General features: G+C 47.3%; 9 protein-coding genes across 9 annotated transcripts; 4 read left to right on the top strand and 5 right to left on the bottom strand.

Annotated features, from left to right (window-relative positions):
* Nucleotides 1–66: 66 nt before the first annotated feature.
* On the top strand, nt 67–2,022 carry An14g00090 (uncharacterized protein; the record flags this gene model as incomplete). The annotated part of the gene is made up of 1 exon (XM_001400601.3): nt 67–2,022. The coding sequence occupies one exon, from the start codon at nt 67–69 to the stop codon at nt 2,020–2,022; it is 1,956 nt and encodes a 651-aa protein (XP_001400638.3).
* Nucleotides 2,023–2,774: 752 nt separating this feature from the next.
* An14g00080 (uncharacterized protein) lies at nt 2,775–4,555 on the top strand (the record flags this gene model as incomplete). Its single annotated transcript, XM_001400600.3, has 2 exons — nt 2,775–3,668; nt 3,728–4,555. 2 exons carry the CDS (start codon nt 2,775–2,777, stop codon nt 4,553–4,555), a joined length of 1,722 nt encoding a protein of 573 aa, XP_001400637.1.
* A 462-nt stretch (nt 4,556–5,017) lies between these two features.
* Nucleotides 5,018–5,945, bottom strand: An14g00070 (uncharacterized protein; the record flags this gene model as incomplete). The annotated part of the gene is made up of 2 exons (XM_059744001.1): nt 5,018–5,584; nt 5,790–5,945. 2 exons carry the CDS (start codon nt 5,943–5,945, stop codon nt 5,018–5,020), a joined length of 723 nt encoding a protein of 240 aa, XP_059602216.1.
* Nucleotides 5,946–6,398: 453 nt separating this feature from the next.
* An14g00060 (uncharacterized protein) lies at nt 6,399–7,222 on the top strand (the record flags this gene model as incomplete). Its single annotated transcript, XM_001400598.3, has 5 exons — nt 6,399–6,458; nt 6,524–6,540; nt 6,594–6,799; nt 6,857–7,059; nt 7,142–7,222. The coding sequence occupies 5 exons, from the start codon at nt 6,399–6,401 to the stop codon at nt 7,220–7,222; spliced, it is 567 nt and encodes a 188-aa protein (XP_001400635.1).
* An 11-nt stretch (nt 7,223–7,233) lies between these two features.
* An14g00050 (uncharacterized protein) lies at nt 7,234–8,359 on the bottom strand (the record flags this gene model as incomplete). Its single annotated transcript, XM_059744000.1, has 5 exons — nt 7,234–7,483; nt 7,595–7,792; nt 7,879–8,023; nt 8,117–8,225; nt 8,282–8,359. The coding sequence occupies 5 exons, from the start codon at nt 8,357–8,359 to the stop codon at nt 7,234–7,236; spliced, it is 780 nt and encodes a 259-aa protein (XP_059602215.1).
* Nucleotides 8,360–9,043: 684 nt separating this feature from the next.
* An14g00040 (uncharacterized protein) lies at nt 9,044–17,950 on the top strand (the record flags this gene model as incomplete). The annotated part of the gene is made up of 27 exons (XM_059743999.1): nt 9,044–9,629; nt 9,679–10,304; nt 10,362–10,666; nt 10,721–11,116; nt 11,168–11,320; nt 11,381–11,477; nt 11,558–12,037; nt 12,092–12,334; nt 12,392–13,621; nt 13,686–14,226; nt 14,277–14,757; nt 14,843–15,146; nt 15,201–15,298; nt 15,362–15,454; nt 15,509–15,670; nt 15,772–15,868; nt 15,911–16,111; nt 16,169–16,451; nt 16,502–16,699; nt 16,769–16,893; nt 16,949–17,031; nt 17,088–17,210; nt 17,260–17,347; nt 17,410–17,494; nt 17,546–17,664; nt 17,714–17,860; nt 17,909–17,950. The coding sequence occupies 27 exons, from the start codon at nt 9,044–9,046 to the stop codon at nt 17,948–17,950; spliced, it is 7,386 nt and encodes a 2,461-aa protein (XP_059602214.1).
* A 246-nt stretch (nt 17,951–18,196) lies between these two features.
* On the bottom strand, nt 18,197–19,229 carry An14g00030 (uncharacterized protein; the record flags this gene model as incomplete). The annotated part of the gene is made up of 3 exons (XM_001400595.3): nt 18,197–18,699; nt 18,753–18,858; nt 18,915–19,229. 3 exons carry the CDS (start codon nt 19,227–19,229, stop codon nt 18,197–18,199), a joined length of 924 nt encoding a protein of 307 aa, XP_001400632.1.
* Nucleotides 19,230–19,738: 509 nt separating this feature from the next.
* An14g00020 (uncharacterized protein) lies at nt 19,739–22,043 on the bottom strand (the record flags this gene model as incomplete). Its single annotated transcript, XM_059743997.1, has 3 exons — nt 19,739–20,467; nt 20,517–21,217; nt 21,287–22,043. The coding sequence occupies 3 exons, from the start codon at nt 22,041–22,043 to the stop codon at nt 19,739–19,741; spliced, it is 2,187 nt and encodes a 728-aa protein (XP_059602213.1).
* Nucleotides 22,044–23,342: 1,299 nt separating this feature from the next.
* On the bottom strand, nt 23,343–24,087 carry srgA (secretion related GTPase srgA-Aspergillus niger; the record flags this gene model as incomplete). Its single annotated transcript, XM_001400593.3, has 3 exons — nt 23,343–23,665; nt 23,736–24,003; nt 24,058–24,087. 3 exons carry the CDS (start codon nt 24,085–24,087, stop codon nt 23,343–23,345), a joined length of 621 nt encoding a protein of 206 aa, XP_001400630.1.
* Nucleotides 24,088–24,888: the final 801 nt, after the last annotated feature.

The raw sequence follows: 24,888 nt of genomic DNA, 5'->3' as shown, positions 1-24,888 counted from the left end.
TATTGGACCACACTGTACGTGTCTTAAGCTGCCCTTGGTCAAGCCTCAGAATCTCCAATGTTCGACATGGAACATGACCACTCAGACGCGTCTTATACGAGTACGAAATCATTATCACCTGATTCTGGGTCAGGGTCATCGCACGCTGATGCTTCGAACCGTGCAAAAGGTGGATTAGAAGAAGCTACATTGAACGGACGCATGGTGACTTTTTACGAGAATGACAACAACCGCAACCACAATGATAATACAACGCCCACCGAACCCATACTCCGCGATGCGGTTCTCGAAACCGACCACTTCTCTGGGACTGCGGCGGGGTCTGCAAGACCAGAGGAATCGGATGTACAAGGACCCATACAGCTAGGAAGCGACCACAACTCCGCGAGCGACCATATCCCTAGAGAGCCAGATGCCGATGATCCCGGCCGTGACTCCCGGTCAAGGGACTCAAGCTCGGCCACGAACCACAATCTCATCAACAATCCCCCAAATCTTGCACGGATACGCCAAGTAATGTTCGAGTGCAAGGATCCCATAGAGATCAGCCTGGAGGAATTTGAGACTTATTGGCCGTTCATCGACAATGTATGGGTCAAACAGAGGTCTAATTCCAGCAAAGAAGGGCATTGCACTACGGACTATTATATGTGTCGACTGCGACGCCCCACTCATCGTACGTCAGAAACTCGGCCTCTTCCTGAAGGCAAACGCCCTCGAAAGAAGAGGGTGCGGGAGGGTGGTATCTGCAACTTCCAAATCAAAGTTGTCAAATTTGAAGGAGCATATTCGACGGTGACAATTGCGAGGACTCCAGGGAGCAGTCAGGTACATTCGCATGATCTCGATTATATTGACCGAGTGAAGCGAAATTCTGGACTAATGGAGTTTGCGCGGAGGGAAGCAATCAAGGGCTATTTGCCTTCCTCGATCTTCACGAAGTTCCAGGAAGAACCTGAAAAGCTAATTGAAGCTGGGGGGAAATTTTGTACAGTGACGGACGTGCGCAACGTCTCGGCGAAGTGGAGGATACAGAACCCCGACGTTAAACTTGTGGCGCATGAAGGCTATGAATATCACAAGGGTCATGGCATTGTGAGGATGCGAGCGGCTGATGGTATCAGCAATACCCCGGGCGACAAGTTACTATCGAATGCAGCCATACACTCATCCTTACCCCCGGATACGCTCTCCTTCCCTCAGTTTCCTTTAGAATTTCTTGAGCCTTATCTTCCAAAGCACAATGATCGACGCCAGTTCCCTCATGTCACCCTATCCTATGCATCGTCGATGGACTCTAAGATATCACTCCTTCCAGGCATGCAGACTGTTCTATCTGGACCAGAGGCCAAACTGATGACCCACTATCTCAGGTCACGCCATGACGCGATCCTCATTGGAGTTGGAACAGTGCTTGCAGACAACCCCGGGCTAAACTGTAGGCTGGAAGGTGCAGGCGGGTTCGGTGGCCTTGGAAGGATGTGGCAACCGCGGCCAGTGGTAGTCGATCCCACAGGACGATGGCCCGTACATCCAGACTGCCGAATGCTAAGGACTGCAGTAGAAGGGAAAGGCAAGGCGCCGTGGGTAGTGGTATCTCCGGGGGCCAGGATTGACCCGCAGAAGTTGATGATGCTGAAAGGCTACGGGGGTGATTACCTCCGTATCATGGAGTACAATCAAAACTGGCGGCTGCGCTGGGAAGCCATACTACGTGCGCTGGCATCTGAGGGGATCAAAAGCGTCATGATCGAAGGCGGCGGGACCGTTTTGAGTGAGCTTTTGAACCCCGAATACACCGAATTCATTGATTCTATCATTGTTACTGTCGCCCCAACCTATCTTGGTTCTGGTGGAGTAAGTGTGAGCCCAGATTCCAAGCGGGATCAAGAAGGCAAGCCAAACGCTGCTCTGAACCCTAGGGATGTGAAATGGACGCCCCTGGGTCAGAACGTTATAATGTGTGGGAGAATACGGGTTGCGCCCCCTGCAGAGTCCCCTGCTACCAATGTCGAGTCGTAAAACATACCATTGTTGTTGAGAACAGAAGGTATGCCCAAAACCCAAGGTGGCTGTCAGCGGAGTCACGATGAATGTTCTACAGTAACAGTCGCGAGGATTGCCTTCTGCAACACATGGCAGCTTGGCGAGAGATAGCAGTCCCTACTAGTAGTAGTCAAGAATGTCCGAGCAATGGAAGGGGTTGAGCTCCCGGAGAGAACCAACTTCATGCAGGCGTTTCTAGGCCGGTACTACAGTCTATTACATACTTCAGGGCACAAAGATAGACGAAAACTAAAATAATATAATAAAATATAAAGGAATAAAAATGGGAACAAAGAACCTCCATGGGGGTGAATAACCAGACAATCTTCTAGCCAAACATATAACTACTTCTGGGCGTCTTCTGGATTGGTGTTGAAACAGCGGCGTTCTCTGTTTCACGGCCGCCATTGTTCCTTAGTGTTGCTCTAAAAATCAGATAGAAAACAACAACAAAACAACAACACCGGACCTCGTATCGCATGGGCGACATTCCCCACCCTTTCTTCCTTGCTCCTTTTGCTTTTCAATCGTCCAACGCCTCTTCGGTGGTTTGCTCTCCCCCCACCCCCTCCTCCTTTTCCATTCGTTCTTAGCAGCTTAATACCCGGTTCGCTGGTGTAACTCCTACCTCTTTCCAACCCTTCCATCCCTGATACGATCCCGTGTATTCCTGTGGCCCACTGCAACCGCCTATCTGCCAAGACCTAGCTGTTAGTTCGATTGTGACTATGCCACCCAAGAAAAGCGCACCCAAGCCGGCTGCGGCATCAGCTGCGACGGCAAAGGGTAAACGGGCCACATCTACTACAACTACTACGACGAAGGCAGCTACGAAAGCAACTACAAAGGCAACCACCAGAACAACAACGAAAGCGAATAAGACAACCGCCACGACCACTACTGCTCGCAAAGTTCCAATTGACAAGCGAGAGACCCCTTCGAAGCCCAAGAAGACCACCAAGAGACAACCCGTGAAATCCACCACAGCTACCAAAGGTGGAACAGTCGACAACCTTGCAAGCAAGAAGCATGAAGCTGAGCCTGCGAGACGTGAGAAGCGGAAAGCAGAAGTTATCGATGAAGCTCCTGCTCGCGATTTGAAGAAAGCTCGTGTTGCTAAACCCCGGGTTACTAAACTGAAGCCGAAGGTGGTCATCAACCATGCGCCAACCACTCGATTAAATGTCTATGTGTGCGGTGAAGGCAGCTCAGGCGAGTTGGGGCTAGGATCTGCTAAGAATGCAGTTGATGTGAAGCGGCCTCGGTTGAATGCCAACTTGCCAGCGGACCGTGTCGGTGCTGTCCAGGTCGCTGTTGGTGGCATGCATTGCGTTGCGCTTACGTATGACAACAGGATCCTTACATGGGGCGTCAACGATCAAGGAGCCCTTGGCAGAGATACTGCTTGGGATGGTGGGTACAAAGATATCGACGAAGCCAACAATGGGTCAGACTCGGAATCCGATGATGACATTGCTCTAAACCCCTACGAATCAACTCCCACCGCTATTCCGTCAGAGGCTTTCCCGAAAGACACCGTCTTCGTTCAAGTCGCTGCTGGCGACAGCTCAAGCTTTGCCCTTACAGATGATGGTCAAGTTTATGGTTGGGGAACATTCAGAGTAAGTCAAGCTTTGCACGCCCTTGTATACAGAGCTGCTTGAGCTAAGAGGCGATTTAGAGCAATGATGGTATCTTAGGTTTTGATGCCGCCAATAAAGTCCAACATACGCCTAGTCTGATACCGTCTTTGAAGAAAATCAAACACCTGGCATGTGGCGATAATCACGTCTTAGCACTGAATGATAAAGGTGCTGTGTTATCATGGGGTTCGGGTCAGCAAAACCAACTGGGCCGTCGTATCATTGAGCGAAACAGGCTGAACGGTCTGCAGCCGCGCGAGTTTGGCCTGCCGAAGAATATTGTGCATATTGGCTGTGGTGCTTTCCATTCATTCGCTGTTCATCAGTCTGGAAAGGTTTACGCATGGGGTCTGAACAGTTTCGGCGAAACGGGTATCAGGGCTGGTGCCGGTGATGACGAAGCTGCGATTGTGCACCCCACCGTCGTGGATTCGCTATCTGGAAAAGCAGTCACACAAATCTGCGGCGGCGCCCATCATTCGCTTGCTATCGCTAATGATGGCGAGTGCCTTGTATGGGGACGATTGGATGGCTACCAGACAGGTCTGAAAATCGATAGTCTAGCCGAGGATGCGGTCATCAAGGACGAGCGTGGGCGGCCTCGTATCTTGATAGATCCCAAAGCTGTTCCTGGAGTCAAGGCCATTGCTGTTGCAGCCGGTTCAGACCATTCACTCGTCATTGATGTAGAGGGTCGTCCTTGGTCGTGGGGCTTTTCCGCCACCTATCAAACGGGCCAAGGTACACCTGATGACATCGAAGTAGCGACTGTCATCGAGAATACTGCCGTTCGTGGTAAGAAGTTAAACTGGGCAGGTGGTGGTGGTCAATTCTCTGTGTTCACAGAGCCTGCAGCATTAGCATAATTTATAAGCTAATGCCAGGGAAGAAAAGGGAGGCACACCGGCACTTCAAATTCGTCTCCAATGGGTCCATTGCAAGGGCGTGTTTCAATTGTCTTAGCAGTATTGTTGATTACGCTTAGACCAGTCAATAAATACATTGCAGACACGGAAGAAGAGGAAAATAGAATAAAAAGGAAAATAGAAAAAGAGAGAGAAAGGGCACATTATGCTGGTATCTGCCGCATCTCGGCATTTCCGATAATACATGTACTTTATGTTTTATAAGTCATTCGTAAACTAGAGAAAAGGAGCAAGGACAAGTAAAAAAAGACCGAGCTGGTTCGTAGACCGTTCTTGTGGAATTTACGCTATGTATAAACAATTCGCCCACTGTATGAATCATGTATTAGTGCATTGAGTAGTTGTAATCCTCAAAATATCGATGTCATTTAAAGGACCCAGGTTACCTATAGGCCTACTGAGTCAAGCCCTTATATCTGATCCTGCCAGATTATTGTTACCAATAAAACCATCCTCGTGCTCCCGAAGAAGTGCTTCCAGCTCATCATCATCATCATCATCATTATTTTCATGAGCACCTTCTTCTATGATTTCCCTTGGAACACTTTCATCATCAGACACAAACAAATCCTCCTGTTGTAGAATGCCTCCTAGCAGAAGTGAAGATGGCTCTCCAAGGCCCTGTGTTGGGGGCGCCTGTGCCACGTTATCTCCTCGGCCTATGATAGCGTTGGCTTTTTCAAGATGCCCAATAGGCATACTATTGTCACGGGTATGTGGGCTCGAAGATTTCGCTTGTTGCGCATCTTCAGAGTCAGCTGCGGAAAGTCTCGGCTTTTCCTCGTCTATCCATTCTCTTCGCATCGTCTGCAAGCGTTTCGAGTGACCCAGTTTCTCTATCATAGCCAATCCATCGGCGAACTTCGCACGAGGGAACAAATCATCGAGCCATAGTTGATAAAAATTTAAGAGTCGAGCGGCATCCGAAAACTTTGAAAAACAGTTAGCCACGCAGTGGTCCCTCGGCGACTATACAAATCGGTTCTAGCAGACCTCATGCCCTTTGCCTTTGAATTTCAGTTTCGACTTCGCTGTAGAACGCAGTTTTGGTATTCCGGCGTGTGACAGTAACCTAGGAAGCAATAAGCCTGTATTCAGAGCGCTACGCCGGATGTCAGTCTCACCGGCTCTCATCCAACTTGACTGTAAATCGTCGCTGCTTAGTGATTGTGACCTTTTCATCCAGACCTAATACTGGTGCAGCAATAGGTTCATCCCTCTTGGGATCCACAGCTATATCTTGCAATGTGCCCTCTAAGCCGGCATCATAATCGAACAATGTATCATCCTGATCCATTGATGGGTTTGAGTAGCCCACATCTTTTTCCATTTTCCGATGAACCTCCTGATGTCTTAAAGATGGTGAAAATTACAGCCTTCTCAGATGATTTTATTCTTGTTGACCGAGCAAGCAGTACGCATACTTCGATAGGAACTCGCAAATATGACCATCGCGAACAGCTGTGAACGGATAAAGTTACGCGTCACTCGAGACGCGTGCCAGGCTCTCAGCTAATTTGCCAGGAAAGGTAAGACCAGTAGCATCATAGTATCAGAGTATGGTAGGCGGTCGGATTAGCGTGACAACGGGTCATAACAGCCATTTCGGCATAACTGTATATGTGCATTATTTTTGCTTTGTAATTATGAACAGTTTGCTAGTCTACAACCGGTATAGCATTGTGCTTGGCACAACTCCGTCCGACTTCCATCTCCATTGAAGTGGAAGCCAATCCAGAAACGTCCATTATAATTCATCCTCCACCGTCCCAGCCCGGTCACAATGGCGACTGATCACAAATCAATTCTTGTCCCCCCGAAGCGGGCCAATACGGACTACCCGGTAGGGTCGATGTTCTTTATTCGACTTGGACTTACGGATCTTGCGGCTAACTTGAGCTTTTGTAGCTAATTGACTCCGACCCGTATGGACTAGCTTGACGTTACCATATTGCAATTGACTCACTTTTCAAACCAGGCACCTGAGACGAGTTTTCGGATATGCACGACCCTCTGACTACGCAGTGGGCGGCGGAATGGCCGCTGCGTCTCCTCTTGCGTTCTGGATTATGGAAAGAGTGAGCCCATCCCATGTGGGCAGGGGAGGGTTCGCTCCTGTGATGCGCCTAGCAACAGCCATTGGCCTTATTGGAGGTCTTCACGTGGTCTATCAGAGATCCTGCAGTCAGTGCAACCATGGTTTTGGTCTACATCTTTTTTAACACTAACGCTCTTGTACAGACCGCTTCTATGGCTTCACAGAGAATTCGAGGGAAGCTGATATGGATATGAAGGAGATGGTGGACAAAGTCAAGAAAGGGGAGTCCCTATATGGCACATCCAAAGTCTCCTCATACCTGCAAGGAGTTGCTGCTCGAAACTCTAGATACTCTGAGCTATTTATCCATGTTCTTCCATGGTTCAACCTAGTCAACCATGACCAGGTAAGTGCAATGGAGGAGCGACCGCCTTTCATACGTAATCATCAGCGCTGAATACCAAATTGGTTACTAACTGCAATACAAGCATGGCGTCGACACGGCCAAATACTATCAGCAAGCCGAGCGGGAGCTGGAAGCCGAGCGGTTGAAGCAAGCGAGCTCCTGAATTTTCTGATATCAGTGGTGGTAAAAGGATCGCCTCGTTGACGTTTCATTGGCTCTTGCGCGATATTGTACATTTAGTTCCTGAAGCAACGCAAAATTTAGATGGAACATGTTCTTCAATTCACCGCCACTAGACTTCACTTCAATCGCCTCAACACGAGATCGAAGGTGTTTAGCGGCCTTCAGCTTCCTTGATTGTGTGGCCGTTCGACCAAGGACCAATTGTCCCTGCTCAGGGTGTAGGGGATGCAACGAGGACTTCCTGGTTGAAATCGGTTTTTAATTCACGGTGCTTTTTAGGGCGGGGCTTGGGCGCTATTCGAAATGATATGTTAAAAAGACTTCTTTGTCACAGCTGTCAGAAGCCAGCCACCTACCCTTCTCATTTTCTTGTATGTAGAAGCGCCGGAGTAACATGATAGCTTCCTTGTGGAACAACCCGCCTTGCACAGGGTATGATGGATCTATTGAGCGACTAGCATAAATTAGTTTTGCGTCAGGGGTGTATGTCCAAGGGAAGGCAAGAACGAACTCGGCATGTAGTGATAAAATGCTACCTGTTCCTCCGAACCTGTCATTTCCACAACCGAAGTATACTTTCCGTATCTGATACTGTCTCAAGGCAGATGCACACATGACACACGGTTCAACAGTTACATAGAGGTCTGTCGAACGCAACGCTGACCTAGGATAAGTCTCAAGCATTTCTTCGATGGCAATAAACTCGGCATGTCTTGTACCCTGAGAAGACCGGCTATAGGTTCAGATTTCACAAACACTGTCTGATCTGCTTTGAAGGGGACTCTCACAAGAGACAAGGAAGGAGAATTTCAGATTTCATAGACACTTCCGAGAAGGTGTTCACGGGGATTGACTGTTCAGGCAGTTGGCTCACCTACATTCATGGATTTGTTTGTATCATTCATCCCAAAACCAACAATCTTTTTGTCATACACCAGAACACAGCCAACCGGGGTTTCACCGGTCTCAAGGGCTTTTTCTCCCTAGAGCAAGTATAAGAATTCCAACCTCCAGTGTCACTCGGGCAAGATACAATTACCATCAATAACGCCTGCTTCATGAAATAAGCATGTTCAGAGTTGCTCTCCAGCGACTCAGATGGCATGTCACCAGACATCTCCGCTTATCATTCGTCAATTGGAGAAGGGCCTTGTAGTAAGACTGTTGCTGAAAGGTTGGTTAGCTGAGTGTAATAGTTGACACCGAGCACACCAAGAGTAGGCTTGATAACACGTATAAGTCATCCGAGGGGTGTCTCCCACTTTGCATGTACAAAATAACTAAAATTGAAAACAAAATTTACTATGTTCCTGGCCCTTTCTTTCCTTTCACCCCACCTGTTTCTACACAGTAAGCGGAAGAGGAAACTTTCCTTGTACGTTGACCTCCGCGAGTCCAGAGATACCAGGATTTTGCCTCATAAGCCCCATTTTTTTACCCACCGCCCGGAAGTCCGCTTATGTGGTAATGATACCACCCGACCGCTTCCTAAGTACTCCATATACGATTACTATTCTGCAACCGTGCACATAACATGCCACTTAGTACTTGAGGGTATTCACTTTGATAACCAATTTGATAAGCACGTTTCATGTTTTGACCCACATTGTCTCGTACTTTTAGGAAACCTTAACACCTGAGTGGCTGCGCTGTGGGGAAGACATACATGTACTTACACCGTACTACGCGTCACTGAATTATACATGAGTATTACTTTCCGAAGACCTTAAGCCGGTCTGATCACCACCTTCGCGCGACGAGGCCTGGGACAAAATAAGGACCATGTATAAAGGCATCGCCAATGGCAACTAATAAGCGCAAGGAGTCTCGTCTACCAATACCTGGGATTGCAGATTGGAATCCTGCGGAGCCAGTCTCCTCTACACTCGCAGCCAACCTTGTACCACACCTTTCATCACAGGGTGATGGAACGCCTGGTCTGACTAAAGAGGCATTTTCGCAGCTCCGCCATGAGTTGCTCGAGGGGAAATATAGTCATCTCCAGCTTAATGATAGTATCACTGACGTTAAGAAACTGATTTGCATCGTGTTGAAAGCAGGTTTAGAGCCTTGTATCAGAGACGATAGGTCGGAATTGCAAGGTCAACTCCTGGACTGCTTGGACATCGTCCAAAATGCTGTTGACAAAGCCCCATTAGCGCTTTTGGAGATGCCGGAGCCAGAACTTCTGGGAAAGGATGCAGCGGCGCCCTTGTACTCGTGTTTAGTCGTCTGGCTAGTCCATTTATTCTCTACCTGGGACAGTGAGCCTGTTGAAGATAGAATCGGTGGCATCCTCGCAAGTATATTCAATGCCCCACATAATAATACGAGGCTATGGTCTTCGTTTGTTGGTATAACTGCTTTGATTCAGGCTTGCACTACTGGTTTGTGAAATCTCTCGGCTACAACTGAGTCCTGTACTGATCTCTCCAGAACTCCTCAGTGCTCTTGAGGCCTATCAGTCTCGAGCTCAGCTTACCCATGTGGCCAGCTCCTCTGTAGTAAATCCGAAGCAGCTCTGTACTTTGGATCTGGACAGACTTGGCCTGCGCTGTGCATCTTTCAAGAAATTGATCAGACTTGAGAGCTGTGCTCAAGCAGTCCGTTTATGCCTTAATTTGCTCATCTCTGCAATCAATGCTTACGTTTCTTACAATATCCCATCCAAACGACAGAATTTGGCGTGGCTCTCTAATGGATATCGGCGTTTGTGGAAGCTCACCGTGCTTTGGCACTGCAAGTCAGATGTTAAGGACGTTACAAGCCAAATCCCGACCTTTTCACGGTTTCTGAGGTTCATAAAGAGATTCTGCGACCATGTCCCATATACGTCACCGAAACAAAGGCTAGCATGCATTTTCCTCCATATATTCGCAGAGACATTGGCCCTAGAAATCTTGAATCAGGCTTCTGATCTCCAACTAAGCCTAAGCCAGGCCATTGACAGCTTCACTAATGCTTTCACATCCGAAAAGGACATAATGCGATCAATGAGGGCTACTATATTGCCTGTTAAGAGTAAGCTCGCATTGTTCAATTCATTTGATACTTGTCTTCAGGTATATCAATCTATATGGACCTCACTATAACCATCGTCTAGTTAACCTCAAAACTAGGCTGCGATCGAGAGTTCCCTCGTACATTGTCCCATAGTTTACAATTCTCTCGATGCAAAAGATGCAGAGGCAGCTTTCTGCAGTGGGAACATACCGGAAATGGCAGCTGTTCACGGATTCCCGGGTTCTGGCCACTCTTCCAGTAGTCGTGTTGGAGCCGTCCAGATGGCCAAACGCCGCTGTCTCCCGCGTCTGGATGCTGACAGAGAAAGCCGAAACGTGGCACAGAGGCTTATAGCCAAGTCACTTAAGCTACTCCGCTGTGACCAGAGTGGGACCCTGGGAGATCTGAGCTGTGCGGTTGCGTAAGTTGACATGCATTGTCCCCATGAATTCAATTGTTGACTGATAACGCAAAGAACGTCATACATTGGTCTATCTGAGCAGGACAAACTAAGTCTCTTATGTGTTTTGTGCACTATACCCTGTGCATTGTCCGGAAACCTGACGGATATCAAAAATGTTGATTCAGAGGACAGTTTCACCTGTAGGATCTGTGACCCCAAATGTCGTGACCTCAAATCAGAAAGCAACTCGCAAACTGTCAAGAGCGATGAACTATGCCAGATCCTGGATCACATCATTTCGAATCTTTCACGGACTGCGAACCTGAGAATAGCTGCGACAGTTGCATTAAGAAGAACGTTGATGCATACTTCCGAGTCAGCTCATATGCAGCTAACATCTTCTGTTTTCGGCGAATTTTGCTTGAATTCTCTCAGAAGTTCTGTCCGAGAGCTACGTCTTACTACAGGGTATCTTTCATCAGGGATCTGTTGTAACTTCGAAGTGCTGACAACCATCAGACATTCAATAACCTCCTTCGTTCGTAGAAATCTTGACCACGAAACTCGACGAAGTAATTTCATTGTCATTCTGGACTGGTTGCAGAATCTCTCTCAGAAACAGGAGACGCCATTACATGAGACCTGCATCCTTACTCTATGTCATTTGGCGCAGTGAGTTTGATCCTACTCCAAGTAGTTGTGTGTATTGGCTGAGATATCTCATATCTATAGATTCTCCAATGACGAAGAGATGAATATCATACTCCTTCGTCTGGTAGAGTACCTTGGACACTCGAACCCGTTTATAGGCGCGGTGGCTTATACCGAAGTATGTGTGAAGCCTGACATTGTGATCATATGCTGTCTTCCGCATGTGACTACATTAGATCATTATCTGACAGAACTTAGCTTGCAGGGCTTGCACAGCATCTTTCTGTCACTCCGGCCGCCTTGTTTCGGCCTTTTTGGAGGACCTTGTCGGTAACCGTCGTGAGAAATTTTCAGTCTCGTCCCTACATGGCAGAACAGCTCTGCGACCTCCTGGGTATGAAAGTGGATGACTTTCTTAGATTGACTGAGACCTATGTCCTTCCATATCTAGTGCTTGCCCGGAAGCGCGATGTGATCATTAGAGTCGGGGCAACGTACAAGGACGCCAAGACACCATTCGATATCTGCTCAGAGAAGAACAATCTCGCATCCATACTCGCTTTTCTGCTGAGCCAACCATCGCCGAATCTGGAAGAATCTGTCATGTCCGCTTTATCGGAGGTTGATTCTGCCTTTAGGGGCCGTACTTTGGCTGAGCTTTTGAGGATTGAGCCAATATTGATTGCCTGTGACTTACTCAAAGGCCTTGGCGACTTAGGGGAGGATAAAGGCAAGAGGGTAAGTCATTAGCAATGCCACAGGGCGATCGATGCTGACATGAAGCAATTGTAGTTTCTCCGGGCACTTCACCATTTAGCCATCCTTGTTCCACGAAAGTCAGGTCCCACACCAAGACGAGCGAATTTGATAGGATACTTCGTTGAGGAGCATGTTCTCGGAATAATCACACAATTCGCACATGCTGTGAATGACTTCCAAATCAGACAACCTCTGATTGAGAAGAAAAGGAACATTGCAGCGATTGGAGAGATGATAAAGGTTGCTCGCGGTCATATCAGTAGCGCCTTACCACAGGTTCGTGCATAACTAAGCTCATATGTTCTGATCCAAAAGTAGGCTAAAGTGAGATAGATATGCGCATGTTTACGAGCCGCTCTTGAGATTCAGGAGCTCTGTAACAACGCTTTTATCGTCTGGAGAGTACTGATCAGTTCCCTACAAGAAGAGGAAGTTGAGCCTCTCATCGATCAGACACTATCAATTGTAATCAGATACTGGGACATGTTCCACGAAGATACAAGGAAACAAGCGTGCGAACTCGTTGAATACATCATGCAGTCACACTATGAGTTGGTACGCGATATTTTCAACACCATGCCCTCACTGGCTTCAATTCCGATACTTTACAAGCATGAAGCCACGCTGAATAGCATGAAAGAGACGATGGATGTACGAAGCCATTTCCTCGCATTCATTCGTCGTTGTCAAAGCGATACTGCAACAGTTGTTGAGCAATCCTTGCGTGAGCTAGTTCCTTATCTCTCCCAGAATGAAGAGTTCATTCATAGATCTGTTCTCAGTGAGATTCCAGATCCAGTTGTTGCACAGTTAGCACGGTCATTGCTTGATTGTTGTGTGAAATTCAACACTAGCTCGGATGTTATAACCAAGCTATCGGCTGAATGCCTAGGCTTGATCGGCTGTCTTGACCCTAACCGAGTGGACACGGTCAAAGAAAAGAAAGGGATTCTGGTTTTGTCCAACTTCGACAGCATGGAAGAGACATTTGACTTCATACTTTTCTTCCTTCAAAACGTTCTAGTCGAGACGTTCCTGTCAGCTTCAAATACTAGGGCTCAAGGATTCCTTGCATATGCGATGCAGAATTTACTCAGGTTCTGCGGTCTCGATTCAGCTGTGGCCAATCGATCGCGCGACTTCCGAGCCGATGAGAAATATCAACGCTGGCTAGAGCTACCTGAAACTGTTCGCAACATTCTAGCTCCTTTTCTTACCTCAAAGTATACAGTTACCATTGGGACCCTCAACACTAACTGCAGCTATCCCTTGTTCACAGCTGGGCTGACACATGGCAACTGGCTACGAAGCTTTGTGCAAGATCTATTGCAAGCCGGAAACGGTGACAATGCGAAATTAGTATTTAGTGTTTGCAGCCGCATTGTGAAAGGCCAAGACATCTCAATAGCATCTTTTTTGTTGCCATTCGCGGTGCTTAATCGAACGGTTTCTGGGAGTGCAAAAGAGAAAGAAGATCTACGCTGCGAACTAGTGAATGTCCTGTCACACCCATTACCAGACACACACGACTATGTATATGAAAACATCATATTGTGTAGTCAGGTGAGTATCGTCTCTCTATTTGTTCACACGGGCTCATTGAATTTTCTCTCACTGTTCGACTTAGAGCATTTTCGAGGTCCTCGACTACCTTTCAAGGTGGCTACAGGGCAAAAAGAAACAGATCAATGGCCTCAGAAACCACAGCCATCCTTCAAATCGTGCCCACAAGGGAGCATCTCGCGATGCTCTGTTAGACACCTACTATTCGCAAGCCAAGGCTGTGGAGATACTTCTGAGCTCAATACCTCCGGAAGTCATCTCCAAGAGGGCTGTTGAGTGCAAATCGTTCTCACGGGCTCTGTTCCATTGGGAGCAGTACATCAGACAGTGGAAAAACCAGCATTCTAAGCAAGGAGGCGCCGTCGTCGAACCTCTATACCAGCGATTACAAGATATCTACAGTCGAATAGATGAACCAGACGGTATCGAGGGAATCTCAAGCCATCTGCACGTGTTAAACATCGATCAGCAGGTACTTGAGCATCGAAAGGCGGGTAGGTGGGCTACCGCGCAAAGCTGGTATGAGTTGCAACTTGAGAAAGAACCAAATAATAGCGAGGCGCAATGGAATTTACTCGCATGTCTTAAGGAATCTGGACAACAAGGTATCGCCCTAATCAAGACCAGTCTAGCCGGCCTGCTGACATATTCTCAGATGCCATTCTCACGCGGTTCGAGATCTTGAAAGCAAATAGTTCATCTAGAAAGTTTCTACCTTTCGCAGTAGAAGCGACCTGGATCACAAGTAATTGGGGAAAGCTAAATGAGTATCTCCAGCAGCTCTCGCAGTTGGGTAGAGGCGAATTCAATATTGAGATCGGATTGGCTCTCAATGCTTTCCGGCACGGCAAGTATACGGAATTTTGGGAACATATGGAGGCCTTACGACTGAGTGTGGCCAAGTCCCTAACAGCTAACTCCGTGGTATCATTGCAGTCATGCCATGATAGCATTCTCAAGCTACACACTCTACACGAGGTGGAGTCCATAGCTCGCGCTAAAATTAAGGACTGTGGAAGCAGTGACTCACGTTCAAAGCTACCTGATATACTGGATCGACGTTTGGATATCCTTGGGGGCTACATCTCTGATAAGCAATACCTCCTAGGTCTTAGAAGGGCCACCATGGAGCTAACGTATGTCGCTCCTCCTTTTTTTTTTTTTTTCTTCTTCTTCTTTTTCTATAAACCTATTGAATTTATATGCTGATAAAGCCGTAAGAAACGAATTTACCGATTCTGACATAGCCGCTGCTTGGCTAACCAGTGCACGTTTGTCGCGCAAAAGCAACTTTACCAATCAAGCATACCAATCGATGCTCCATGCGGCTCGTTTGAATGATAGATCTGCCACTATTGAGCATGCACGACTGCTCTGGAAAGATGGTCATCACCGAAAGGCAATACAAACACTGGAAGGCGCAATCGCTGCTAATGAGTTTTCATCAGAGACAACCTCATCTCAAGAACGCACCTCATCACTAATTACAAACAATGGTGAACATGAAAACTTGCTCTTGGCTCGAGTACGTCACCATCCATAGGCTACTGACATGCTCTAACTCAATCATAAAATATAGGCACATCTGCTCCTGGCCAAATGGACAGACAGGGCAGGGCAAACACAGTCAGATGCTATTGTCCAGAGATACAGGGAAGCTATAAAGCTTCACCCTAGGTAGCCTCCGTGTCCCAGAAAGGTACGGCAAGTGTTTTGAAGTCGAAGCTAACTGGTTCTTAGGTGGGAAAAGGCCCATTACTACCTAGGCAAGCACTACAACAAAATTCTGGATTTGGAGAAAGCAAAGCCACTGGGGAGAGAAGCACAGATTTAGTCGGTCTTCCTATCCATAACAAACAGAATTTTCAATGGCTCATATTTATACAGCTTGAGTGGCGAGGCCTCAAAACTAGTCGTTGACAACTACCTCCGATCATTGGCCCATGGAAACAAATACGTATTTCAGTCCTTGCCCAAAATCTTGACACTCTGGCTAGAACATGCATCTACTGTCGACCAGCCGTTTGATCCAAAGAGAGGAGACAACGAGTGAGTAAGGATTGGTTTTCTTCGAGCTCTAAACATTCTAGCTCCCGTTCCCTTTCGATTCGATTTACGTACTAACCGTGATAATCCGGGCGTTTTTAAAGAGATTTTCAAAAGCACACTCTGAATCAGCGAAAAAAAAGCCTTGATGATATGCATACACAACTCAGGAAATACGTGAACAGAATTCCGGCTGCGCTGGTTGGTTAGAAGTTCAGATATCATATAAAACTTGCTAACTAGAGACAGCTCTTCACGATTCTCCCTCAAGTCGTTGCTAGGATATGTCACCCGAATACGACGGTATACGACTTATTAACCAAGATCGTAGCCCGGGCGGTTAACTCATTTCCCCAGCAAGGGCTATGGACTGTCCTCGCAGTGGTGAAGTCCTCTTCCAAAGACCGGGCATCCAGAGGAATAAGCTGCCTGCAGAAAATTACGGTAGGTCAAGGAAAGAAATCTGCATCATATCATGGTTCAAGCTCTAATCCACAGCAGGAAGTAAACAAGAAACTGAAGAATCAGCCATTGTCGGATATGCGTGGCATGATAAATCAAGGACAAAAGTTTTCAGAGGAAATGCTAAGGCTGTGTATAGCTCGCATCGAAGACAAAGTCGCTAGAGTCAGTCTTCGTGATTTGAAATTTAGTCACAAAGTAGCGCCTTGTAGGCTTGTGGTGCCGTTCCAGGCAATGTTAACACCGACGCTACCAGCAAGCCATAAACCTGAATATTTGAAAGGTTTCAGGGCCTTCCCTAGAGATCCGACGACCATAGAAGGTAACGCTCCTTGAATTGGCTTCTACAGAAACCTCACTGACTCGTATTAGCCATAATGGACGATGTGCAGGTTTTGAATTCTCTCCAGAAGCCACGAAGAATAGGAATTCGGGGCTCAGATGGAAAGATGTACAATATTCTGTGCAAACCCAAGGATGACCTGCGCAAAGATCAACGGCTCATGGAATTCAATAATATGATCAATCGGCTCTTCAAGAAGGATGTGGAATCGAGCAAACGCCGGATGTGTAAGTTGTCAAACGTCTGTCATTTGCTCTTTGTTCCGCTACCTTCTGACCAAGAGATCACTGTGGTAGATATCAAAACATACGCTGTGACACCGCTGAACGAAGAATGCGGGCTAATCGAATGGGTTGACAACCTTCGGGCTTTGAGGGACATTGTTATCAAGCTCTTAAGAGAGAGGGGCATCGCACCAAACGTAAGCTTTTCAACTTAAGGATAGCCATACAGCTACTGAACTAATTCTACTACAGTATAATGAGATCAGACACGACCTCAACGAAGCATGCTCCGATAACTCAAAACTCCATCTTTTTACAACCAGAATCTTGGCAAAGTAAGTTTTTCAAACACATTCTCGTGAGCTCCAATCCAGAACTGACCTCGTCGCAGGTTTCCTCCAGTTCTGTACGAATGGTTCATTGAAATGTTTCCTGAAGCAGGATCGTGGTTCGCCGCCAGAATTCGTTATACTCGATCCTGTGCTGTTATGTCCATGGTTGGACATGTCCTAGGGTTCGTTAGTTCACCCTTTACTGTTTTCCTTTCATCTCATTTTCTGCAGGTTAGGTGATCGACATGGTGAAAACATATTGTTCGAGGAAGGTACAGGGGGTGTTTTACATGTTGATTTCAATTGTCTTTTTGACAAGGTTAGGCACCCAAGGCCCAGAACTAGCCTGCCTTTCATCATCTTCTAGGCTGACATAAGTAGGGATTAACATTTGATATACCTGAACTGGTCCCATTTCGTCTGACCCAAAACATGGTTGATGCGTTCGGTGTCTATGGATACAATGGTTCGATCTAATCAACCTATGAAATGTCCATTAGCTAATTTCCATTGATAGGCCCGTTCCGCAAGACATGTGAAATAAGTCTTGGACTACTTCGCCATAACGAAGACGCACTCATGACAGTTCTGGAGACGTTTCTGCATGACCCTACCACGGATTTCATTGGGAAGAAGGTAGGCACCACCACCCAGAAGGTAGAAGACCCGCGTTGCTGATAGACAGAAGCGTCGTACACATGTCAATGCACCAGAGACACCTGCCGGTGTTCTAGAGAATGTCCGCAACAAACTTCGCGGCCTTCTACCCGGTGAATCCGTCCCACTTTCGGTGGACGGTCACGTAGATGAACTAATTGTACAAGCAACGGATGTAAGGAATCTAGCTGCTATGTATATTGGCTGGTGCGCCTTTTTCTAGAGGTCCTTTAAGACACTGGCCCTGGTTCTGGGTGGTCCATGATTGCTGGACCTGGGATGGGGACGACTTGGGTTGCCTAAGTTCCTCCCGTGATTACGTATCTTTGCATTAATAGTTATACGGAAATACTTCAATTTGATTCATGTGTAGAAGCCCATTGGCCTGCATCCCAGAATCACTCATACCAGTCCCAGGTAGTTGAGCAGCGCCAAGAACAGTAGCTTTGATGCGATATCTTCTCGAGACTTTCAAATGACACAAAGACAATATCTTTGCAGGAAGACTGGGTCAATGATGGTCTCTTCTTGGACTCATACTCCGGTCCCTATCACTGCGACTGCTATAGCCATAGCTGCTGTAGCTCGGGCTACGGCGACGGCGACGCTGAGAGCTGTCCATACGCGAATGTGTCCGTCTTGGCGGTGGGGAGTTTGAGAGAGACTTGGAAGAAAGGGATCGAGAACGGCGTGGCGACCTGGAGCGCGACAGAGAGCGAGGCCTATAGATGTCATGCCTTTCCATATGCCGAGAACGGCGATACCTCCTAGCGGGTGGCGGCGACCTTGGAGCGCGACTATCCGACGGAGGTCCGCGGCCGTGTCCTGGACGGCCAAAGCTTCCTCTGCTATGTTGAACTGGTGGTGGTGAGCGAGAGAAGGCTCTCCTAGGAAGAACAATCGACACGTTCAGCATGGCACCATCTAGCTGAGCCTCGTGCATATGCGCGATGGCCGCCTCTGCATCCGCAGGATCGTGGTAAAGTATGTATGCGGTGCCCCTGTTTGTCATGACTAGTGAGGCGTCAGCCTAGGCACCTAGGAGAGCATAAGTCTAGAGAGTTTACAAGCTTTATTCATAGGGAGATCAAGACTTTGTATGTCGCCAAAACCACCGAATATCTCCCGGAGATGTGATTCGGTGACATTTTTAGTCAACTTTTCGATAACTATCTTTGATTTCCATTAGTTTCAGCATTAAAACCTGGTTCAATGGGAGCTCAACCGACCTTTGAGCTTCTTGAAGCATCGGCAGAGGGACTCGGAGTCCGGCTGTAGTCTTTTTTCCTGTAACGTCTGGGAGTTTCACTTCGGCTTCGACTACGGGATGGTGCTTGGTTGTGCGACGATGATCGCGACCAGCTTCTGGAACGGTGAGCATTGCGACGGACAGCGCCACGCTCCACAGAACGAGTTCGAGGTGTAGTGTTGAATCTTGATTCTGAGTGAGGAGACAAAGAACGCTGCAAGGACGGGGCCCGATCAAATTCCGAATAGGATGGCAAACGGGCACGAGAGCGACCCCGAGTGTATCTTTCTGGCATCCTACAAGATCCACTTGGTGGAGGAAGCTTCCTATAAATCAACCAGGGGCAAGCTGAATTGATTGTAGCAAGAATTAAGACTGGATAAGCGAAATCCCAAGGGAGCGAGACGCATGGGAGGTCTGATAATGAGTGGGGTTGCCCAAGACGGATCAAAAGCTGCAGAGTAGATGGTATTGACAGCCTTTTGTGTCATGTATGAAGGTCAGCGCCAGGTAGGGTGCCTCCTCCAATACGCTGGCGGGTCCAATGTTTGTTATCCTAGCCCCCTGCACATCAAGAACCAAAGCTGAAACATTATTCTCCTTTTTCTTTGCTTTCTTTTTCATTTCTTCTTATTTGCTTTTCTTTTGTTCAAGCAAAAGAGGCCCCACATAGTGAACAAAACTCTGCGGAAGCAACCTTCAAAGTAGCCGGTTGAACAACAGCGGCTCCGTGAAAAGTGGTCTAGTACTTCCGAATCGGAATGATCGCATCGCTATATAGTATCTACATAAAAAAAGCTGTGCTCATATGTCAACAGAGTCACCCCACTGTTCGTACGCCTCAACAACAGCAGCCGTTATCTGTCTTTTCACCTGCTTGAGCGCATACTCGAAATGCTCCCATCGGATATCTTGTGCTTGGCCAGTCTCCTCTTCCGCATCCAAAGCAGCATCACCGGCTGTCTCACATATGCTCACGATCTCAGCCCCCGAATACCCGTCAGTCTTCATGGCCAACACATCCACCTCAACTTCCGGGTTAATGACAGATTTGCGGAACCATATGTCCAAAATCTCCTTCCGCGCCTCGTAGTCGGGAGGTCCTATGTAAAGTATATTGTCCAGTCGACCGGGGCGCATCAACGCCGGGTCTATCACTTCAGGCTTGTTCGTGGCGGCGATAACTAGGACACTTTTAAGCTCCTCGATGCCGTCCATTTCATTGAGAAGGGTTGTAAGAACATTGACTCCGCCTTGTGATGAAGTGCCACGTTTAGAGGCGATAGCATCTATTTCATCGAAGAATATGATGCTGGGCCTTGCAGAGCGAGCTTTTCGAAAGATTTCTCGTAATGCTCGCTCAGATTCTCCGACGTACATGCTCAGAATCTCGGCTCCCTTGACTGCCAGGAAGTTAAGCCCTGCCTCCGTGGCCAGTGCTTTCACCGTCAGCGTCTTAGAGCACCCAGGTGGCCCGTAAAGAAGTACACCTTTCTTGCTGGTCAAATTAAGCCTCCTCATTCGCTCAGGATGCTTGGTCTTGTCAGAACCGAAATAACATAGTCCGAAGGTGCGCGCTTACCTTCAATGGACGCTCCACTGCTTTCTGTAGACGTCTCTTAATTTCGTGCTGTCCACCAATGTCCGACCACCTGACCTTGGGCGTCTCCAGAAACACTTCCCGCATAGCAGTAGGCCGAGTTTCCTGTAAAGCTGATAAGACATCAACGTCCTTGATATGTATAGCTGTACCTGGTTCCTGAGTAATCGGACCTTCAACAGCATTATCGGAAGGTGTGCGTTCGTCGCTAACACGAAGCTCAAATTCCGACATCTGTCTTTGCCGTGCCTTGCGACTAATTAACTGAAGCAAAGCGAAAAGATCGGCACCAACGTAACCGTGTGTTTTCTCCGCTATCATGTCTATGAGGGTATCACTCAATGCCGGGGATGGGCCTCCACATATGGCACGTAATATTTGGGCTCGATCATGTGCTGTCGGAATATGCAGTTCAATTTCGGTTGCCAGTCGATGCGGGGTCCTCAGGGCATCATCGACATCATTCGGATGACGGGTTGCGGCGACTATTAGAATGAATGCATTCTTTGTAGCGTCAATGCATTCGCATAGAACCGATGCCAACGACTGGCTATCGAGCGATGTCCGTCTAGGCGCAATAAACTCCACCTGGTCAATTAGGATTGCACTGGGCTGACAGCGCATCGCTTCTTGGAATACGTTGCGCAGCTTGGATTCGGCGTCCCCGATATTGCGGCCAAAGGCTGAGGATCCAATATGGAATGTTTGCCTCCATCCTGCTGCTTTAATCTGTTCCAGAAGCGCTGTCTTACCTGTTCCCTTGGGACCGTAAAGAAGAATGCCTCGACTATGTTCATAGAATGAAGGCATTACTAGATTGACCAGACAAGGGTTAAAGTCAGCGAGACTTTCATTGATACTTTCAATTTGCCGGTCCATCCCTCCGAGCCCAGTAGGTCGCACTTGAATATTGGAAGTTCCACGCTCTAGAGGTTTTTTAAGATCTTCGCCCATTATGATCTCACTGGATTCAGCAAATCTGAAAAGAGTACACGTAGTACTTCCATCTTGACTTGAGATATCTGCCACTCTGAAGCTTCGGCGTTGGCTCCTAAGCTCTAGCTCAAATACTAGGCCAACAGCAATGCCATCGCATTTCAGAAGAGGCAGCTCCAAAGACCATGACCAGTGGATTAAGTCAGAGGGTGGAATCGCGCCGTATTTTGCAATCCTATCACTATCTGAACACTCTATAATGGAGACTGTGTCGATCTTATTCAGGGGTCCGTCGACCCTGCATATTGTAATCTTCTCCCCAATTTTGATTCCATAGCATTCCTGAAGAGTTCTCGAGGTCTGTACAACCGTATTTTGGATATTCTCGGTCGCGTTCCAAGCTATTGCTGTTTTCGATGGTCCGCCGGCGAGACTAATATTGCACACGTCTCCAGCTCTGAGTTTTAAAAATGCCAAGGACGAGGACGAGAGATAAACACGAAAGGCATCTCTATGATCACTTCTGGTTTGCTTTGACAGCGGTCGAACTGTGAAGGCTCGAGGCTCGGACATATTTTTTAGCGGTAGCTGAATGCCCCTCCAAAGTGACGCCTAATGTCCCGCGTTTCCACTACTGCAGCAGCGCACGCCTGCTATTCACAGTACCATGACCTGTGTAATGATCCATTTATAAGCAAATTCTAGACACCAGAAGCGATAAAATTTGACCTGTTTGAGGATCTTGACTGTCTTGACTTACAATTTGGTAGTCTGAGAAAGGCGTTAGTAAGAAGCTGGCTGCTAAGCGCGAATACTGGAGAAGAGCGGTTTGAAAAAGATGTGAAGATCTGAAAACGGGAAACCAATACAAGGATGTGGAAGGCTCTTTCATGCAAGTTGCTGATATCAACTTTACTGATCAATACGAAGCGGAAAGGAAAAGGATGGGAATTCAGAGTTACGACAAAAATCTGTACGCCATAATGTGTTTGCAAATATTGGGCCATCTCAGATGGATATCCACACAGCCCCACTTGGAGAGGAGCAGAAGATACAATAGATAGATCGTGGTCTACTATACCGGCCGCACATGTCTCCAACCACAAGATAGTAAATTCTTTCCTGTGCAATGGCAGAATGGCAATGTCAGTGCTATATCAAGTTACTGAGTGAGATGTGCTTGAACCGTACAGAGCAGACTAGCTCACAAAAAAGTGCACGTTACTAACACATTTCCCAAGCGTTCTTCCTTCTACCTGTCCAAGTCGCTTGTTGCACAATTATCTTTGACTAAGTTAGTGTATGATCCTCCTCCATTTTTTTATATTTGCCAGTGCTTTTGGTAACGCTCCTAGTGTGGTGATGCTCAAATACCTTGGTGCTCTTCTTACTCAACATATTCGATTTGTAATACAATCACCATCAGGGTTGACTCTCCGGCTGCCTTCAACTCTTGCCAAGATCATTTAAAAACGGACATGCCCCATGTTTCCTCATGTTTATAAGGGGATTCTGGAGGGTGATGTATACCGCACTTCCAGAAGACTGTTTATGGCCATACCGAATATCATTTGCACAGTTATGAATATAACAGAATAACGCCACCTGGGAAAGTTCGATCGCAGTAAATGGATGAGAACCCAAGACAGAACAGAAAGAAGGATAAAGGCAATCACGAAAACCATAAGCCCCTGCCATCATTATCAACATACATAGGATAGGAGCAGAATCAGCCAATTAGCTTCCCAGCATCTATTCGAACCGTGAACGTAATGATGTACTGAAGCCATGACACAAACCTGTAACGCGCAAAGACATAGAGTCATGATGGAAAGATATAACCCGAAGACCAAATGAGGGTGCACTATCTATTCAACAGCACTTCCCACCTGCGCTGCCATTCAACCCGGAACCTTGCTGGTCTATGCTCACGCCCTGAGAGCCGACCTGTTCAGACTTCGACGTATCCATTCCTTTTTTGATGTCGGATGCGAGATCATAAAACGCTTTCTCGATGTTGATGTTGTTCTTAGCCGATACTTCAAGGAATGGTATTCCCAGCTCATTAGCCAATTGCTGCCCTTGCTCGGTTGACACAGCCCTCTTCTCTTCCCAATCACATTTGTTGCCAATAAGGATCTTGTGAACGCCTTCGCTCGCATGTTGTTCGACATTTGAGAACCAGGTGCGAATGTCTAAGGTGATTGGGCATTAGCATCAAATTATCTTATGACCCACCTCGGGTTTAAGGAAGGCGTTTCTCACTTTGGAATGATCTTTCATCAGTGACATCGTATACAAGAAGAATGCCCATGGCTCCTCTGTAGTAAGCAGTAGTGATAGTTCTAAATCGCTCTTGCCCAGCTGTATCCCATATCTGGAGCTTTACTCTTTTACCGTCCAATTCGATGGTACGTATTTTGAAGTCGATTCCGATGGTAGTAATGAACGACGGAGTGAACGAGTCTTCACTGAATCGCAATAGACAGCATGACTTTCCCACCCCAGAGTCCCCAATAAGTAGTAACTTGATCTACAAAGACCGACATTTAGCTTATGGTTTCTTGGGAGTTTAGTCAATACTTACCAGAAAGTCGTAGTTCCTTGTACCAGCCATCTTTGTTGTTGCAGACTCGAGGTAAACAGAGGGCGAGGGATAATAGCCGTGATAGTGACTCAAGTTCTGCGTTGTGCTGGCCCCTGCTCGATAATCGTCTTAGTTGGGTCTGACGTTATTCTCCCCTCTCCCTCTGTTGGTCTTGCGTGCCCCCTCTCTTTTCTCCTATCCCTTCCGGTCCCGCTTATGGTTTCTCGACAATTTGGTATTGACTGGAACCAAAGCTTCACTTCACTGAGTTTATCTGCTTGGCTCTGTCAATAATATTGACAGCAAGAAAGCTCGTCTTCGAATAGTGGCAGGTGCTGGATTCAGGATCTTCCACGGAACCAGGAGCCGGTCCGGAGAATGGGGTCAGGGGACGGGACGGGACAAGACAGGTGTTGTATCGGAGACCTTGTGTTGAAGTAAGAATCGGTGACGTTGGACACGTTGGATTTCGGAAAGTTGCCAGAGGGATAATCTCAATCGAAGACAATAGTAACGCGGACTTACCTTTGTGATCTAATTGCTTTGAGCTTTATTATTAGGAAGCTAGCAGCAGTATGCACGTACAGTGAGTGCATGTTCGGAGTAGTATCCCGGGCACCTGTGTAATCGCCTAGTATCGTTCTGTCTACCCAAGCGCACCCCACAGATAAAAAGTACTAATTATCAGCTTCTATACTTCTTTAAACTATTTTCGATGTTGTGGCTCGAGTCAGGTGTTTCAAACATGGCGGACAGCAATAGATATGAGAGTACTTCTTGATAAAGATTGAGAATTAATGCCCCTTTGCACTCAATTCACTTTCCCTTTGA

This window comes from Aspergillus niger (assembly GCF_000002855.4).
Source record: "Aspergillus niger supercontig An14".
NCBI classification, from domain to species: Eukaryota; Fungi; Ascomycota; class Eurotiomycetes; order Eurotiales; family Aspergillaceae; genus Aspergillus; species Aspergillus niger.
The sequence above is the reverse complement of the archived record's forward strand: the minus strand, read 5'-3'. Positions and strand labels throughout refer to the sequence as shown.